Below are 18,598 nucleotides of genomic sequence, written 5' to 3' on the forward strand. Positions count from 1 at the left end.
CGGCGGTCGGAGCAGGCGAGTGCGCGGGGCGGGCGGCGCGGGGGGCTCGGGGGGCGCCGCCGCCCCGCCCGTCCGGGGCTGCCGGGTCGTCCCCGAGTGTTGCGGGCGGCCTCGGGGCGGGACGGTGCGAGCCCCGGTTAGACGTTAGCCGCAGTTTTTGTGAGCATATGGTGCCTCTCCGAGGAGACCGCCGGGGCCACCACCGAGCACGCTGGCAGAGCTCGTGGCCTTCAGGGGAGTGTGCGCCTGTGTAGGGATAAATGCCGGTGTAACTCTGGTCGTCTCGCCGACAGGTACCAGTGACCCCGGCCGGGAAGGTCCTGAGCGCTCGGCAACATGGCTTCCCCGCCCCACCAGCAGCTGCTGCAGCACCACAGCACGGAGGTGAGCTGTGACTCCAGCGGAGACAGCAACAGCGTGAGGGTCAAAATCAACCCCAAGCAGCTGTCCTCCAACAGCCACCCCAAGCACTGCAAGTACAGCATCTCCTCCAGCTGTAGCAGCTCTGGGGACTCGGCGGGCGTCCCCCGGAGAGTGGGCGCTGGAGGCCGCCTGCGCAGGCAGAAGAAGCTGCCCCAGCTGTTCGAGAGGGCCTCCAGCCGGTGGTGGGACCCCAAGTTCGACTCGGTGAACCTGGAGGAGGCTTGCATGGAGCGCTGCTTCCCGCAGACCCAGCGCCGCTTCCGGTATGCGCTCTTCTACATCGGCTTCGCCTGCCTTCTGTGGAGCATCTATTTTGGGGTCCACATGCGGTCTCGACTGATTGTCATGGTAGCCCCTGCTCTGTGCTTCCTCGTCGTGTGTGGGGGCTTTTTTCTGTTTACCTTCACCAAGGTGTATGCCCGGCATTACGTGTGGACCTCTCTGGTTCTCACCCTCCTGGTGTTTGCCCTGACCCTGGCTGCCCAGTTTCAGGTTCTGACGCCTCTCTCAGGACGTGTTGACAGCTCCAATCACACCCTCGCCACCAAGCCCACAGACACTTGTTTGTCTCAAGTGGGGAGCTTTTCCATGTGCATCGAAGTGCTCTTTTTGCTCTACACCGTCATGCACTTACCTTTGTACTTGAGCTTGTGTTTGGGAGTGGCCTATTCTGTTCTCTTTGAGACCTTTGGCTATCACTTCCGAGACAAAGACTGCTTTCCCCCACCTGAAGCAGGGGCCCCACACTGGGAGCTGCTGAGCAGAGCCCTGCTCCACGTCTGCATTCACGCCATTGGGATCCACCTCTTTATCATGTCCCAGGTGAGATCCAGGAGCACCTTTCTCAAGGTGGGACAGTCAATTATGCACGGAAAGGATCTGGAAGTGGAAAAAGCCCTGAAAGAGAGGATGATTCATTCTGTGATGCCAAGAATCATAGCTGATGACTTGATGAAACAGGGGGATGAGGAGAGCGAGAATTCTGTCAAAAGGCATGCCACCTCCAGCCCCAAGAACAGGAAGAAAAAGTCTTCCATACAGAAAGCCCCTATAGCGTTCCGCCCTTTTAAAATGCAGCAGATCGATGAAGTCAGTATTTTATTTGCAGATATCGTGGGCTTCACCAAGATGAGTGCCAATAAGTCCGCTCACGCCCTGGTGGGTCTCCTCAACGATCTCTTCGGTCGCTTTGACCGGTTGTGTGAAGAGACCAAGTGTGAGAAAATCAGCACCCTGGGAGACTGCTACTATTGCGTGGCAGGGTGTCCAGAGCCCCGGGCTGACCATGCCTACTGCTGCATTGAGATGGGCTTGGGCATGATCAGAGCCATCGAGCAGTTCTGCCAGGAGAAGAAAGAGATGGTGAACATGCGTGTCGGGGTTCACACGGGGACCGTCTTGTGTGGCATTTTGGGCATGAGGAGGTTCAAATTCGATGTGTGGTCCAATGATGTGAACTTGGCCAATCTCATGGAGCAGCTGGGAGTTGCTGGCAAGGTTCACATTTCTGAGGCCACTGCAAAATACCTAGATGATCGGTACGAAATGGAAGACGGGAGAGTGACTGAACGGCTTGGCCAGAGCGTTGTTGCTGATCAGTTGAAAGGTATGTGCATTTCTTTCCCTTGTCCTCTTCCTCCCCGGTCCTGTTTGTGTTGGGGAAAATAAAAACCAAACAATCTTTTTCTAGTGTCAGTATCTGGAGGCAGATCAGTTGTCTCAGGACACCTCACCATGGGGGCATCTCAGGGCTGGTGAGACTTTTCTTCTGGTGAGTCAAATATCACAGATCTGTTCACACTGTGGCAGTGCTGACCTAGATGAGACCTTTAGGAGGAAGGACAACTTTGGAAATGGGTATCCTGCCAGTCAGCTGTTACTGTTTCTGAAATTGTGCGGGCAGGTCCTATGAGTGTAAGAGGCTCTCGGAGCCCTTCAGCAGACCGAACTTGGAAGTACTTTAATAGATTGTCTATGTTCATTGATTGCCTCCCAGTCCCTTCAAAACGTGTAAGATGTGAAGAATAAAACCTTTCTCGCCTTGAGGCCTCACTTTGCTGGAATAAGGAAGTTGGCCTAGCCCTGCATGCCTCTTGAGAATTAGATAGAATTATATACCCCCCCAAGTGCACACTGCTTTTGCCTTAGTCTCATTTTAAAAAATGTATTTTCAGCCTTCAACTTTCATTTTGATCATGGTGTTTGTCTTACCATATAGACCACAGCATTTTAGAAATACGCCCAGAGCAGTGTTTAGAACCCTGCCATCCCCAACCCCTCCCGATTTGTACCTGGTCCCTGTCTCTGTCTGAAGCTTGTACTGTTATTCTTGTTATTTTCAATGGGCTTTTTAATTTTTATTATCTTCACATAGGACAAAAAATTTGTTTACACCTGGGAAGTGATTTATAAGCAAGTGGGACCGAAAGTGAGGATTCGAAACACCTAACTCCCACATCCACCTCCCTTTTTTATTTATTTATTTATTTTATTTTATTTTATTTTTTAGTTTAATTTTATTTAAAAAAAATTTTTTTTAACGTTTATTTATTTTTGAGACAGAGAGAGACAGAGCATGAACGGGGGAGGGTCAGAGAGAGAGGGAGACACAGAATCTGAAACAGGCTCCAGGCTCTGAGCGGTCAGCACAGAGCCTGACACGGGGCTCGAACTCAAGGACCGCGAGATCGTGACCTGAGCTGAAGTCGGACGCTTAGCTGACTGAGCCACCCAGGCGCCCCCACCTCCCTTTTTTAAACAGTCTTTATGTTTTACTAAGATCTCTGGGCTGTGGAGAACCTGTATTTTGGAAGTATGTGTAAAGCTTCTTGTGTTGTGATGCCCACACGTTGTGTGATCATGCAGTAAAAAGCTCCAGGAAAGAGTCCTTGGGAGATGTAACAGCTCAAGTCAGAGATGGGAGAAGCAATAGTGTCAATCAGAGACAGTAGGTGGTTTTCTTTCTCTGCTTGTGATTAGAGTTCTCCATGTCATTCCCTTGTAAACTGGCAAGAGTGCTTTATCCTTCTGACTTTTCTTTATTCTATTAATTTTGTAGGAGTTGAAGAATTTATCGGTATATTAGAGAAATATTTTCACCTGATGATTCCCTCTTGTCTAGAGAGCTCTCAATGCTACCTGCACTGATGAGATTAGACCCTACTTTTCACAGTTTACCTGAGAGATTCTGCCACGGCAGTTGTCTTTCCCTGTAGGAGAGGGATTCCTGCTCTCAGAGTCTAAAGATGCCAGTGGAGTGCGGTGTGGATGTAATCCCTGCTCGACACTTGGACATCTTTAGGGTCTGAGTGTTGCAGGCTCTGTCCTCAGGGGCTGTGGGACAGATTCCAGGGAATGGAGTTGTGCTGTACAACATTATGAAAACGATAGCAGTTTTGTAAGTGGTAGTTTGAACAGTGTTATTACTTAAATATCAAAAATAAAAACAGATGTCATCATTAAGTATGTCTGGAAGCCGCCAAGTCTTTGACTTTTTGGCAGTACTCATTTTTGTTAATTTATGGGTAATTTTATTTTCAATTTATAAGTCAAGGATCTCAAAAAATGGTAGAATGGGTTTCTTGAATTTTTTTAACTTCAAATAGTGTAAATTTGGTAAATTAAGTTTTTTCTTTCAATTTCTGTACACTGATAGGGAAAAGTTTTACTCCTGGATGGGAGGTAGGGAAAGATGGAAGGCTTAGTTAAAACAGTGATATTTTCATATGGTATTCCCTCCTCTAACTGTTTCCCTGAGACCATGATTTTTGTTTTATTCAGCTCATTTTGGAAACCTTTGTGGACAGGACTCCAGTAATATAGGATGTCTACACAACTTCCTGTCTGTTTTTGAAGCTGCAGTGTTCTCCTGTCATTGTACAAATGTGCTAAATTGAGAAGATAGCACAGTTTGTAGAAAACCTTTTTTATATATGAGGTTAAAGTTATATATTTAAAATTTCTATACTTAGCTGACAGGGGAGATACCATGATCATGAAGTTGGTTTTTCCAGGATGAGATTTACCCATTGCACTCCGGATGTGCTGACCCCTTCGATTTCCGCAAATGTGGGAAACTTGACTGCATAATTTGTGGTAGTGAGGGACTGCGTTCATGCTCTCCTCTATTTTTAAACAAAATAAAATAAATAAAATACAATTTCTTATTTATTTATTTATTTATTTATTTTACTTTTATTTATTTTTGAGAGACAGAGAGAGACATAGAGCATGAATGGGGGAGGAGCAGAGAGAGGGGGAGACACAGCACTTGAAGCAGGCTCCAGGCTCTGAGCACAGAGCCCGAGGTGGGACTTGAACCTGTGAGCCGAGAGATCATGACCTGAGCCAAAGTCAGATGCTTAACCGACTGAGCCATCCAGGCACCCCAAATACAATTTCTTTTAGCCTGTCTTGTAGTTTGTGGCAGATATTTTCTCTACAATGTTGGGCATTAACCTTTATCTCTGCTCCCCTGTTTTTATAATGGGGTTAAAAATACCCAGTAGAGGACTCTGTAGAAATGAACATTGGTGAATGGAACACTCCAAAACTAGCAGTGTGAAAAGTAGCTACTGGTCTGTAATTTATCTGAAAGGGTTTGTGGAAGGGTGGACTTTGATTATTTCTGCATATCCACTCCTTGAAACTCTTTATGCTCTTATGTCCCATGCTGTGGATGCACAGATGAAGTCACGATAGTTCCTGACCTCAGGAAGCTTACAGTTCTAAATATAGAGTGTGCACTACATGGAGGTGTACTTACTGAGGTGGGGCTTGAGACTGAGCGGTGGCTCTCCAGGTGGATAAAAGAACATTCGGTGGAGTGGGAGTGGCATGGGCGAAGGCTTAGGATTGTGTTTCTTGGTGGGTTGAGCATTTGTAAGTACAGTAGTTCGTTAGGACAAGGAAGGCTTTGGGTCACATGGGAAGGAGTGTGTATAAGATCCTGTAGGTCAAGGGGAGCCACTGATAGGCTTTAGGTAGGAGGTTTAGGTGATCTAATTTGCAAGTTTAGAAAGCTTACTCCTTCAGTTCTAGGGAATGTAGGTTGGAAGGTATGAGATGGGAGATTAGGGCGTTGTTTCAGTAAGTCCCAGTCAGGGTGGATAGTAGCCTTAACCAAGGTAGCGATAGTGGCAGTGGAGGTGGTGAACAGATATGTTCAGTGATAGGATGAACTTGGTAGAACATTTTAAACAGACAATTTAGGAGATGAGAGTCTGGATTATTTGTTTGTTTTTTTTTTTTTAATTTTTTTTTCAACGTTTTTATTTATTTTTGGGACAGAGAGAGACAGAGCATGAACGGGGGAGGGGCAGAGAGAGAGGGAGACACAGAATCGGAAACAGGCTCCAGGCTCTGAGCCATCAGCCCAGAGCCTGACGCGGGGCTCGAACTCCCGGACCGTGAGATCGTGACCTGGCTGAAGTCGGACGCTTAACCGACTGCGCCACCCAGGCGCCCCAAGAGTCTGGATTATTTGAATGGGAAGTGGCGTTTCAGGTTTTTGGAGTTGACCTGGGGACTGTTTGGAGTCAGAAATGAGTGAGACCTTTGAAGTTTCTGTGGAATGAATGGAGAATGAAAAATTGAGTTGTAGAATATGAAACAGGCCAGGAATCCCTGGCATGTTCATTCATTCAGCAAATAAGTTATTTTGTGCTGGGCACAGTTCTAGGTGCTGGGGATACAGCAGTGAACAAAACAGACAAAAATTCCTGCCCTCCTGGTGCTTCTGTTCTAACGGGGCAGTCAGACAGTAAGCAAATAAGTAAAACATTTCTTTCGTGTTAAGTTTTAAGGAAAACACATAAAGCGAAAAGGAGGATATGGAGTGTGTGTGTGTGTGTGTGTGTGTGTACTTTTAGACAGGGTGGCCAGTCACTGAGAGAGAAGGTTGAAAGATAGGATTTTGGAAATGATCCAAAAAGTGAGAGACAGTTATTATTAAAGACAAGATGAAATAGTGTGGTACAAAGTGACAGGAAGATGCATCCTTTCACACCATCTGGGACAAACTACTGGGCCCAAAGGGGTGCTGGCTGTTCTGTTCTGCCGAGGGCCACGAGCCAAAAGAATGAGGAGGATTGATTATCTGGAACTGCTGTTTTTTCCTGTCATAGAGAATCATAAATATAGAAGGTGAAACTGTCAGAAGATGTCTACAATGTCTAATTTTCCCTTCTTAAATATTAGGAAGATAAAACAGGGCGCTCAGTCCTCTAGATTGACAGATCATGTTTTTACAAAGGGAGTGTCCGGTAGCTTTCACGTTGTTAGATGCAGAAATAAAACAAGACTTTCCTCCCAAGCCAACTTTTGAGGCTCATGGAGCAGCTGGGGGAGAGATCTGTTGATGAGCATTCAAGCAGATAATTCCCCACTGGCGCCAGTGACCAAGACCTTCCCCAAGTGCTAATAGGTAGCACTTCGAAGAGTTCTTGTCTGGCCTCCTGCTGGGGCCATTCCTCAAATTGATGGGGGAGGGGTGGCGCTGAGGCACTCTGCTTTTAGCCTTTGCCCACGGCTAGCCCAAACTGGCAGTCTGGGCCCCTAGCTCCCTGCCCACTGGCATGTAAGAGCCAGGTGCCAGTTTTAGGTGCAGTTTGCTTGCTCAGGTGCACTGCTTGTTTTGCCTGACAGCTTGGACAGCTTGTTCCCACCTCAGCTCGCACCCTTGCCACTTGTAGAGCTAGCCTGGAGCTGACAGCTCAGTGCCTTCTCTTAAGTCACGTCCACGAGAAAGCCTGTGCTCACCTGCACCCTAGAGCGGGCTGTCTTGTGCGTGTTGAACCATAGGCTCTTGGATAGCAAGTGGCAGAGATAAGATGGAGCAGAAAATTTGGCTTGACATCCAGGGTTGGAGGCAACCAACACTTGTGGAGTTGATGCTCAGGCAGCCCCCGGTGACAATTTATTCAGGCTCCTTCAGGCCAAATTTTGTGCATTCCAGCAAAGAGCACACAGCTGTTAATTCTGAGGACCAGCTTTTGAACAGAATTAGCCTTTGGCAAAGAAAGTTAAGGTTATGGTGTGGTGAATGGTAGGTGGAATGAAGAAGGAAGGAAGGTAATCTTTTCAGATAGAATTAACTAAGGGGAAAATTAAAAACAAGCAAATAGCGTAAGTGAAGAAACTTCAGAGTTCTCTACTAGCCAGCCTGGTTCAAATAATGATTGTGTTTCTACCTACTGGTCAAGGTCACCTATGTATTTTTCTGTGGAAGAATAATTACAGCAGTGAAAGAAAACAGTGAATTTCCTATCATGTGTGCATGTGCCTAAATTTTCCTCTTTTGGTTGGTGAGTTCAGTATCAGTATTTCTGTTGGGATTTTTATAAGACAGTGATCATTAATCATTAGAATTCCACAGGTCCCCTCTCCTGGTGGTGATAAGAGTCTGCTGACCATGAAAAGAGCCAGACTGAGAGGCTCCTCATCCATGTGACGCATGGCATCATTTGTACTTTGCGTAGGAGACACTTAAAGACCTTTCTTCCCCAGCAGGAACTAGCATCCTTGGAGGGAATTTTATAAGGAGGTGAGAATTTTTCAAAAAGGAAGGGCACTGCCACGTGAGTTCTAGACTGGCCAGGCTAAGATGTTAATGCAGGAGGTGAGGGAACCGAGTGCCTCCCAGATTCACTGGGACTACCACAGACAGAGGAATGGGCCAAGGGCAAGGGTGGTCTTCCCCTAGGAAGGCTGGATAAGGCCAGGACATTCGTCCAGTCTTATTCACGCCCTGGTAGACTGTACCAGCCAAGCCAACCTGTGGCCAGCCTTGGGTCAGCTTTAGCGAAATTGTACTTTGTAAAACTTGGTTGGTCTTGTAAATCAGGTTTTTGTTGTTTTCTCCAACATTTGCTGTATTATGCTCGTAAGAGAATGCCCCGCATGCTCTGCTGAGGTAAGGAGAGTGCTTATGTCCTTAGAATAGGCTGGAAGGTCAGTCCCCCAAAGACTGGTGCTGATAGTGGCAGTAGCAGAACCTGAAAGGGAGTGAGGGACAGGAGCAGCTTTGCTAGGGGGGTGGGTTCTGGGACTGCGATGAGCAGGATCTGCTGTAACCACCTTATGAGCCTCTCTGTCAGCCCATCGTTTGGTTGCAGGACCCCTCTACAACCTTAAAAATTACTGTAGAAACTAAAGAGGGCTTGTTTATGTGCCTTATTGATATTTATCATATTAGAAATTGAAACAAACTGAGATGTTTAAGAGAATCTTCCCTTAATTCAAAACAGTAATCCATTATACCCATCGTATGTTAATATAAATAACATTTTTATAAAACCAGTTGTAGTTCAGGTCTCCTGGGTGGCTCATTCGGTTAAGTGTTTGACTCTTGATTGTGGTTTACGTTGTGTTCTCATGGTTTTGCGAGTTTGAGCCACATGTTGGGCTCTGTGCACTGAATGCGGGGAACCTGCTTGGGATTCTCCCTTTGTCCTCTCTCTGCCCTCTGAGCAATTCAAGGAAAGGACTTGTTAGCATAGGCATAGTGACTCTCGTCCTACTCTGTCTCTCTCTAAATAAGTAAACTTAAAAAAAAATTACATGTTCAAAAATAGAACTATTAAAAAATTTTATTTTAAATTTCAGTATAGTTCACGTACCGTGTTTTTTTACTTTGGGACATACATTATAGTGATCCAACAATTTAACTATATTTTCAAAGTCAGAGAAATTTGGTGAGAAGAGTGGTAGTTTTACATTTTTGCCATTAAGAAATGTCTAGGTTAGGGGCGCCTGGGTGGCTCAGTATGTTAAGCATCCGACTTTGGTTCAGGCCATGGTCTCACGGTCCGTGAGTTCAAGCCCCACGTCAGGCTCTGTGCTGACAGCTCGGAGCCTGGAGCCTGCTTCAGATTCTGTGTCTCCCTCTCTATCTGCCCCTCCCCTGTTCATGGTCTGTCTCTGTCTCAAAAATAAATAAACATTAAAAAAAATTAAAAAGAAAAGGAAATGCCCAGGTTAATAAGAAACTGCTGACGTAAAAAAAACTGTTAAAATACACATTAAAAATTTACCAGTTTAACCATTTTTAAGTGTGTCAGCTGGATTTTCTTAACTACTTTAGCATTGGTTTGCAGTAAGTTGGAGAAAGTGTAGAAAGTCTGACTTCACGGAGATACCTATTTGGGTAACAGAGGAAGATTTTAATAGCCTTTTTAGGTAATTGTGGATATTTTTCTTTGACTCTGCACCAACACCCAATAAGTGGTTGTATCTTAAAGGTTAGTTACAAAATGGAATCTGAAATCCTATTGGTCAGGTTTTTGGTGTGCTCTTAACACCTCATTTTTTTTTTCTTTTTTTTTTTTTTTTACGTTTATTTATTTGTGACACAGAGACAGAGTATGAACGGGGGAGGGGCTGTGCGATTTGGTGTCCGGTGTTGGGCGTCCGGCTCCAGGCTCCGAGCCATCAGCCCAGAGCCCGACGCGGGGCTCGAACTCACGGACTGCGAGATTGTGACCTGAGCTGAAGTTGGACGCTCAACCGACTGAACCACCCAGGCGCCCCTCTTTTTTCTTTTTTAAGTAGGCCCTACACGCAACGTGGGGCTTGACCTCACGACCCTGAGATTGAGAGTCACACGTTCTACTGACTGAGCTAGCCAGGTGCCCCGAGACCCCACTTATTTTGGAATGAATATTTACCCAGATATGATTTTGTAACATAATGCATTGGTCATTTGGAAAATATTGGTTTCTTGAGTTACTCACGTCTTCCAAATGTTGGCCTAGGCAAAGTCTTTAAATACGGGAAGGTGCTGACTTCCCAGTGTCAGAGAGGAGCTTTCTAGTCCTCATTTTCACTTGAAAGTTTGAATTTTGTCACCAGCAGCAAATACTGTCAGCTGTTTTCCTTGAAGCGACAGACTCATTTTGTTCATTTTTCAGGAACAGTCTGCTAGATACACTAGTCTAGATACACAGATACACTGCTAGATACACAGTTTGTAGGTCAACTAGAAATGATGTTCCATCCAAAAAGCAGCCCAGGCAGCTGCAGGGTGCCCTTCTTGACGCCGTTGCACTTGTGTGTGCCGCGGTGTGCAGTGCTGTGGCCGTGCGTCCCGTTTTGTCACTTCTGCAAGGTTGAGATTTAACACAATTCTGCATTTTTACTGCATCATCAAAGGACCTTCTTAGGTGAAACCGAGTATTTTTTCCCCCCTTGTTCGAGTGCGTGGTAGTAAAGAACACACTGGCACCATGCACGGTCTGGCACGGCTGCCTTGAGTCCCCACGGTTTCACCCACAATTGCTTTTGTGCCATCGGTGACAGTGCCAACACTGAAAAAGGCAAATGAAGTACTGGTTTTGTTATGGGAATAGTTTTGACCCCACAGATGCCCTGCAAAGGTTTCAGAGACCTCTGGGGGTGTGCAGAAACACTTTGGGAACTGCTTCCCTAAGCTGTAAGATAGGAAACCTGAGGATTTTGTACGTGCTACCCAAACACGTGTTCTCATGCATGTGCAACCACTCAGACTGGAATTGTGGTAAACGTGGCACGTTTATTGTGAGAGGACCAAATGACTTTAGTTCATACCTTGATGTTTTTCTCAAAAAAATCCTCTGTGACTCTGACACATTTTTGTTGCTGGTATTTTAGGGCTCACAATGAAGACCATCGACTTTGTTTTTGGTCTTTCAGCTTTTTTTGTGGGGCTTCCTTACCCTTTGGCAGTATAGTGTACTGGGTGACTGTGTAGATTTTGGTTTCTGACCTTTTTGCATTCAGTTCTCAGTTTTGTGATTTCTGAACTGAGGAACTTTGGGCAAGCTATGTAGGGACTCCCAATTTGCAGGAATGCTGCTACCTCTGTCGGAGGGTTATTGGGAGAATCAAAGGAACTGATTCAAGGAAAGCACTTGTTAGCACAGTGACTCTCACACAATCACAACAACCGTTCAGGAAATGATAACCAACTCCTCTGCCTGCGTGAGTCACATTTTATACTGTACTCAAGGGTGTTTCTTTTTTCCTACACTCTGTTTGGTGCACATCTTGTATAATTTGGTACTGAAACCCAAAACACACGAGGGACTGGGATTGTGTCGGTTTCTTGAATTCAAAAGGGCAAGTGTCCAAAATACAAAACACTGATAGCTTGCCCTCGTTAAACTGTAGCTGCCAAGTTTGGCAACTTCGTTACTGAAAACCCCAGGGCGTTCAGGCAGTGTTGTTCTTGGGCTGCTTCTGGTCCCCAGAGTTTAAGGGTACTTAAGATGATGTGGCCCTTGATAGTTGAGGAATTATGGGGAAATCTTCAGCTGTGTGACTCTGGAGATACTGGCTGAAGTTTGAACTGGAGGTTATTCAGGTCTCCCATATTCTAGTATAAACTCATGTAGTTATTCAGTAAATATCAATTGAGTTCCTGGACCAGGTTCTGCAGATAGAGCCCTCTGCTCTCTCCGGGCACACAGCCTAAAAGGGAAAGTAGACGTTAATCAAATTATCACCTGAGCAGATATACACTGGACTTACTTATCGAGTTACGAATGGGGCTGAGAAGTCCGGACACTTACATTTCCGTTGTGTGGGTGAGGGAGCCGAAGCACAGAGAGATGAAGTAATGTGGGGTAGCCACACAGCTAGAACGAGCTGCTAAGTGGTGGAGCCGGTGTTGTGACCCAAAGGGCTGTATTGAAAAACACTAGTGCCCACTTGGTAGGGTTGTGGTGAGCAGTGACAGAGACGATGATGTTGAAAAAAGTATTTGGCACCTGGTGACGCTCAGCAGAGATTACATACGTTAGCTGGTGAAAGTGGGGGCAATTTTCTTAGCGGGAGCAACGGCAGAAAAACAACCGTACCTTTGTGTGGCCCTTCCCAGTTCCCAGTGTTCCCATGTACGTTGTTATCTTAACTGCCACAAAATCTTCATATCATGGGAACTGCGTATGTTTACTGGTTTATATTTTATTTGCTTCCTTCTTTCCCATGATGGAGTTTTCAGACTGAGTTGGTTTCTTAACATCTTCCAAAGGTGACCAATGGCTTATTTCAAGAATCCCTATACATTTTTAGGTTGTAGCTTTTTAAAAAAATTTTTTTTCAACGTTTTTATTTATTTATGGGACAGACAGAGACAGAGCATGAACGGGGGAGGGGCAGAGAGAGAGGGAGACACAGAATCGGAAACAGGCTCCAGGCTCCGAGCCATCAGCCCAGAGCCTGACGCGGGGCTCGAACTCACGGACCGTGAGATCGTGAGATCGTGACCTGGCTGAAGTCGGACGCTTAACCGACTGCGCCACCCAGGCGCCCCGGTTGTAGCTTTTTTGATATATTTCACTCTGTTGCAGAGATCATTATTTTTGATGCTCAAATTGTCCCATCTTGGGCCCATGGGAGCCCCTTCAAGTTGCCTCTGAGTCCTTTTCGTACGATCCAGTAGTCTTTGATAGCTTTCTTACACATTTAGTAACATTTTTAAGGAGTAGAGAAATTATAGGTGCTGAAATCTCATTAATTCGTGTGTCTTACAGGTTTATTCTGACAGACTGAGCTAACGTTTTCCCTCTCCTTTTTTGAAAAGAAAAGTAATAGTATATATGTGTTTATATGAAGAAACAGCACTGAAGAAGAAATGGTTCGTGCTGCCTCAAGCTCTTTGGAAGCTTTAATTTGCATTCTCACAATTGAGAATTATATACCAATGCAGCATTTCTTTGTAGTATATCCTCCCAGTAAATGCCTGTCGAGGATCAGGTGCCTGTGAATGTGGATAAGTAGAGATAAAGGAATCCTAAACCAAAAGGTAGACTGTTTGCAAACTGAAGAGTGCCCCCATTCCAGCAAGCTCCAGCCCCCAGCACAGCCCCCAGCACAGCCCAGAAGGTTCCAGAAGGCCCAACTCTAGGCATTCCCTTCATGGGAACCTTGTTCTTTTAAAAAACGTTTTTTAAAATGTTTATTTATTTTTGACAGAAAGAGAGCACAAGTAGGGGAGGGCAGAGAGAGAGGGAGACACAGAATCCAAAGCGGGTTCTGGGCTCTGAGCTGTCCACACAGAGCCTGATGAGGGGCTTGAACTCATGAACCATGAACTCATGACCTGAGTCAAAGTCCGACACTTAACCAACTGAGCCACCCAGGCGCCCCGGAACCTTGTTCTGAATAGTGCTTCCTGGAATTACTGCCCTGCCATTCCCCTATCTTGCATTATGTGTATTTGACTGGCTTACTCACTCACTCACTCACTCACTTACTTACTTACTTACTTACTTACTTATTTATTTATTTATTTATTTATTTATTTATTTATTTATTTATGATCTGTTTTCATCCCACTAGAATGTGTTGAGAGCAGGATTTTCCCCATGTTTTATCTTTTTTTCTTTAAAAAAATTTTTTTTGTAAATGTTTATTTATTTTTGAGAGACAGAGAGAGAGTGCGAGGGGATGGTGCAGAAAGAGAGGGAGACACAGAATCTGAAGCAAGCTCCAGGCTCTGAGCTGTCAGCACAGAGCCTGACACGGGGGTCGAACTCATGAACCGTGAGATGTTTTATTTTCTGCTGTATTCCTAGCCCTGGGAACATAGCCTGGTGTATAGTAGATGCTCAATAATATTTGTTATTGACTGACAATGAATGAATGAATGAATGAATGAAAACTATAACTACTTACGCTCTGCATGTGGGCACTCCCTTGTGTGCGAAACCCCAGACATCCACACAGAACAGACCAGAATGTACAGGGAAGGCAGTGACTGCTTTTTAAGGAATGGTTGAGTGGTTTATGAAATAGAGGCACAGGTAGAGTCTTGAAAGGACCTAGGCAAGGAGACAGAGGGAGAGCTGCCCATGCACAGGGCAGGGCCTGGGAATGTGACCCAGGGTGCTGGGAGAGCAGACAGCCTCAGGACTGAGGGCTCCAGGGTGCTGGCAGCAAGGCTGCTGGGTAGGGCAGCTGGGCCGTAGGGCAGGAACTCAGGTCACTGAAACCCCAGTGTTTGTTTAGGGCCCAGGAAATGTGGGGTTCAATGGCTTAGTTTAGGCAATCATTTTTAAGCTCCATTTTAGGAGATTTCAAGAAGTGTATTTATCTTTAATAATACTGTAGCTGTTTATAATTCTTATTTGATTATCATGTATGCACATGAAAAACCACCATATCCTTCTTTTGGCAAAGCTCCAGGACAGTCTTTGTGCATAATTTCCAGGATTTTTATGTAATGCTATTAAATTCATTTTTTTTCCTTCCACAGAAAAATGTGCTACTGAAAGCAGCTTTTGAATCATTTTATATTCATGTTTGAATTGTTTGGGAAATATTAACTTCAGCTTTTTGCCATTTAGTTTGTAGAGAGGAAGAAAACCCATATGCATGTGATTTATTTTCTTGTATATGGATATTAAAATACAATAAACCATTAAGGCTTTGACATTTTAAGTAAGATAGTCTATTGCTCATTGGTTCAGTGAGTTTTACCCTATTGAGTGTTAACATTCAAAGTGTGGATTGCATTGTATTCTGTAATTTCATACTAAGTTCTTTTCCCCATGAGAAAATGCTTCTTATGGTCATTAATGTTAATTTTTGTTTTGTGAATCAGCTGTCTAAAATTGGGGGGAATTAACTTTTCGTCTTAAGATATTTTTCTCCACTAACTAAATACTTTCTTGTTCTGTTTCCTCATATTTGTCAAACATGAAATTTGAACTAGAACCCCACCATTCGCTCAGAGAACCTCAGCTTCTCACATGATTGGGAAATAGTATTCATTCTTAATTCGAAGACATTTCTTCTTCATCCATTCGTTGAAACTATGAGCCCTCATTTAGACAAATCTAGCATATGGAAACTCAGGTTTACAGAACCGCTATATTGCAGGGCAGGTGTGAGAGTCTTCATTTTCTAGAGGATTCTTTACTTGCTTTACATATAAAGTTGAGTTAAGGAGTATAATTTACATGTGGTTTTTTTGAATCACATTACTTATATAACAAACAGAAAGCAGAATATCATCATTAGAGGAACCCCACTTGATTGTGAAAATTTGAGAAACCCTTTTGAAATGGCTTGGAGAAAATGTGAAGTTATTAAATTTTTTAAAAATATGCTTTAATTCCTGTTTGAACGTTATTTTGGAGAGAGATTGGAAGGTTAGTTGCCAATAAAATTAACTTCAGTGTTTTGGCAAGTTTTTCCACTAGTGGAACAGCGCAAATATTGAATTTAATAATGTTCTTACTGATTATTCCATTAATACAAGACTCACTTGCTCCTGATGGTGAGTTCCTTGACCTGCTGACTGTTTATTTAGTGCACCAGAATCCTATATATTTACTGCTTGTATAACATGAGTCTAGTAGTCCAAAAATTAATGTACCTGGAAAATGTCTACCTTAGACCTTGTAATTAGAAATTCGAAGCCACCAGTGATAAAAGAAAACCCCTAGATTTAATTATAAGGGATTTATAAAAGATTTTGAATGGTTTTCTTATCCTTTCTTAAGAATAGCAAAGCAGCTCACGGAAAGTAATATAATATTTGCTGTGATGTCTGTGGCTGGTGAAACAAACTGGAAAAGGAAAAACACTCTACTTTGTCCTGACAGACAGTGTTGTCCTTGGGTACATATGTCATCCGACCTGAGAGAGAATTTCACCCCAACAAAGACCCACCTTGTGAAACTGTAGCTTCTCTTAGAGAAAGTGTTATTCACAGCCTGTTGGAGTCACATGTTTTCTAGGACTGAAGTGACTGACTCAGTGTGTAAGTAACTGCAGAAGGTCAGAACTCTTACAACGGCCATACAAACAGAAAATTTCTTTTTTTTGTCTCTGACATACATTTCATGGCTGGAATAACTTCATTAACTCTGTGTTCTTTCTGGCTCTTCAAAGAAAACTGTGATCATGAGCACTTTCAGAGCCGATGATTCTAAGATACCAACTTTGTCCCTCTGCCATTTGAAGTTCACATGGAAATGTTTGCTTTAATGGCCCCAGTCATGATGTTACTTTATTTAGTTGCTATTAAATTTCCAATTCCATATACTCCCCTGGAGGTATTCCAGTTTGCACTAAGGTTTCTGTTTCTTTCGGCAGCATTGCAGTGGTGTGTGGAACTTTCCTGAACGAGGAATGTGAACCAGAGTGGATGATTTTAAGTTTTTCTTTTCTTTTTTTAATAACAGCTTTTTTTTCTTGAGATATAATTCACATACCATACAATTTATTCGGTTAAAGCCTATAATTCGGTGATCCTTAGTATATTCACAGATCTATGCATTAAATACAATCAATTTTAAAACATTTTTATCACCCTGAAAAGAAACGCTATGCTCTTCAGCATTCACTCCCCACTTCCACTAAACCCCACTGGCCCCTGGCAGCCAGTCTTCTCCCTCCTGTGTCTGTAGATTGGCTCATTGTGTGCATACTGTATGAATGAATTCTACAATATGCAGCCCTGTAGCAGGTGTTAGTGTTTGTCAGCATTTTCATGGTCCTGGAATATTCTACCATGTGGATAGACCATATTGTATTTGTCCGTTCATCAGTTGATAGAAAAACTCTTCTGTTTTGAAACTGATAGGCTGATTGTTTGAAAATGAGTTGAGAGGATTAAAAAAAATCTCTTATTATTTAATAACATACCTTGACCAAATTAAGTCTTTCTATTTTCACTGATGTTTATAAGTTTTCCTGGAAGGCATAATTAGATGAGATTGGATGCTGAATGGTAATTTAATATAAATGTTTCACACAGTTTTGTTTTAAAACAGCTATCCTCCTTTCTAAGCTTCATCCAGGCTGATAAAATATTAAATTCTCTGATCCTTTCCTTTCCTCCTATCCAGATCCCTAGCAGACAGCTTTAGTGGAAGCATATGGTTGAATATGAAACCAGCCTCGTTGGGCATGTTGTTAGATATAGGTATCAGAGCAAGTCTTTCTGTATGGTCGGGTTTTTCCGAAGAGCTGAGGATTTTCCCCTTTGGTCAATCAGACTTTTCCTCTTTATTTTTTTTTTTTAATTTTTTTTTTTTCAAAGTTTATTTATTTTTGGGACAGAGAGAGACAGAGCATGAACGGGGGAGGGGCAGAGAGAGAGAGGGAGACACAGAATCGGAAACAGGCTCCAGGCTCTGAGCCATCCGCCCAGAGCCTGACGCGGGGCTCGAACTCACGGACCGCGAGATCGTGACCTGGCTGAAGTCGGACGCTTAACCGACTGCGCCACCCAGGCGCCCCAGACTTTTCCTCTTTAAACCTGATTGAACATTTGGTTTTACATTTTCTGAAATGTATAAAAATACTTTCTTACCTTGATAAAAATGAAATATGTCAAATAAAACTTAATTTTCTTGATGACGTATTTTTATTACCTGTTTTTCAGCTTTTAGTGATGTATAGCAATTTCCCTATAAAAATAGGGATTTTTGCTTTATTTTAGATAAACTGAGATTGCTCAATTTTTCTAGTTCTTATGTTTTAAAATAATTTTTTTGCTTGCTTCCTTACTGTAGTATGCCTTTCGGTAACAGCTTTGTTTCTGTTTTTTACTTTATTACATAAACCCAAATAACCAAGCTTATTAACCCCACAGATACAGTTTGATTAAAAGGACTAAGAATTAGGTCTCTGTGAAATTTTTTGGTTGTCAGCTATATATTCTGAATAAGTTGCTAGGTACTGAATTCAGGATAAGTAAGATGTTATGACAGTTATTTTTAGCACATTTCTTAAAGGGGAGGAGAAAGGGAGATTTGAATCAAATTTGCATCTTTGTAAACAGAGCATGTTTTCCACAAGACCCAAGTATTTCTTTTGAGCATGTGGAAATAGAAAATGGGAATTATGGTAAGAGTGTATAGAAATTTTTGTGTGTTTTTTAATATACCTGCCAAGGAAGAATAGGCTACATTTCTTCGTCTTTTGTGTAAGCTGAAGGCATGCGTAGATTTTCATCTCAGGAATTTTAGTAGTCTGGCACTGAGCAATGCTAGCTACTTGTTGTTGTTTATTCTGGGGAGATTTGTTCTTCCTGAAGGGGCTGGCCAGGTGCCACACTGCCCAGTGGGTACTCAGCTGGGTCTGTGCTCTGCTCCCCACTGCACAGGGTATGTGGACACATCTGCCACCTCATTGGCCTTGCTGTTTGGTAAGGCTGTTCTTTTAGATTAAAAATTAAAGTGGT

General features: G+C 43.5%; 1 protein-coding gene and 1 non-coding gene across 3 annotated transcripts in view; both read left to right on the forward strand.

Annotated features, from left to right (window-relative positions):
- The window catches only part of ADCY9 (adenylate cyclase 9), a 129,084-nt gene continuing 110,486 nt past the window's right edge, over window positions 1-18,598 (forward strand). Inside the window, exons 1-2 of one of the 2 annotated variants that reach the window (XM_040459181.1) lie at window positions 1-16; window positions 295-2,029. In XM_040459181.1, the coding sequence (XP_040315115.1) occupies window positions 337-2,029 (1,693 nt within the window). In that variant the 5' untranslated portion in view covers window positions 1-16; window positions 295-336. Of the gene's footprint in view, window positions 17-293; window positions 2,030-18,598 lie in introns of those variants that run through there. The other variant, XM_040459179.1, reaches the window with a different exon arrangement.
- Window positions 4,387-4,550, forward strand: LOC121019833 (U1 spliceosomal RNA). Its single transcript, XR_005785791.1, has one exon. It is a non-coding gene; the product is annotated as a U1 spliceosomal RNA (small nuclear RNA).

This window comes from Herpailurus yagouaroundi, unplaced genomic scaffold (assembly GCF_014898765.1).
Source record: "Herpailurus yagouaroundi ecotype Mexico unplaced genomic scaffold, PumYag 222, whole genome shotgun sequence".
Classification (NCBI taxonomy): domain Eukaryota; kingdom Metazoa; phylum Chordata; class Mammalia; order Carnivora; family Felidae; genus Herpailurus; species Herpailurus yagouaroundi.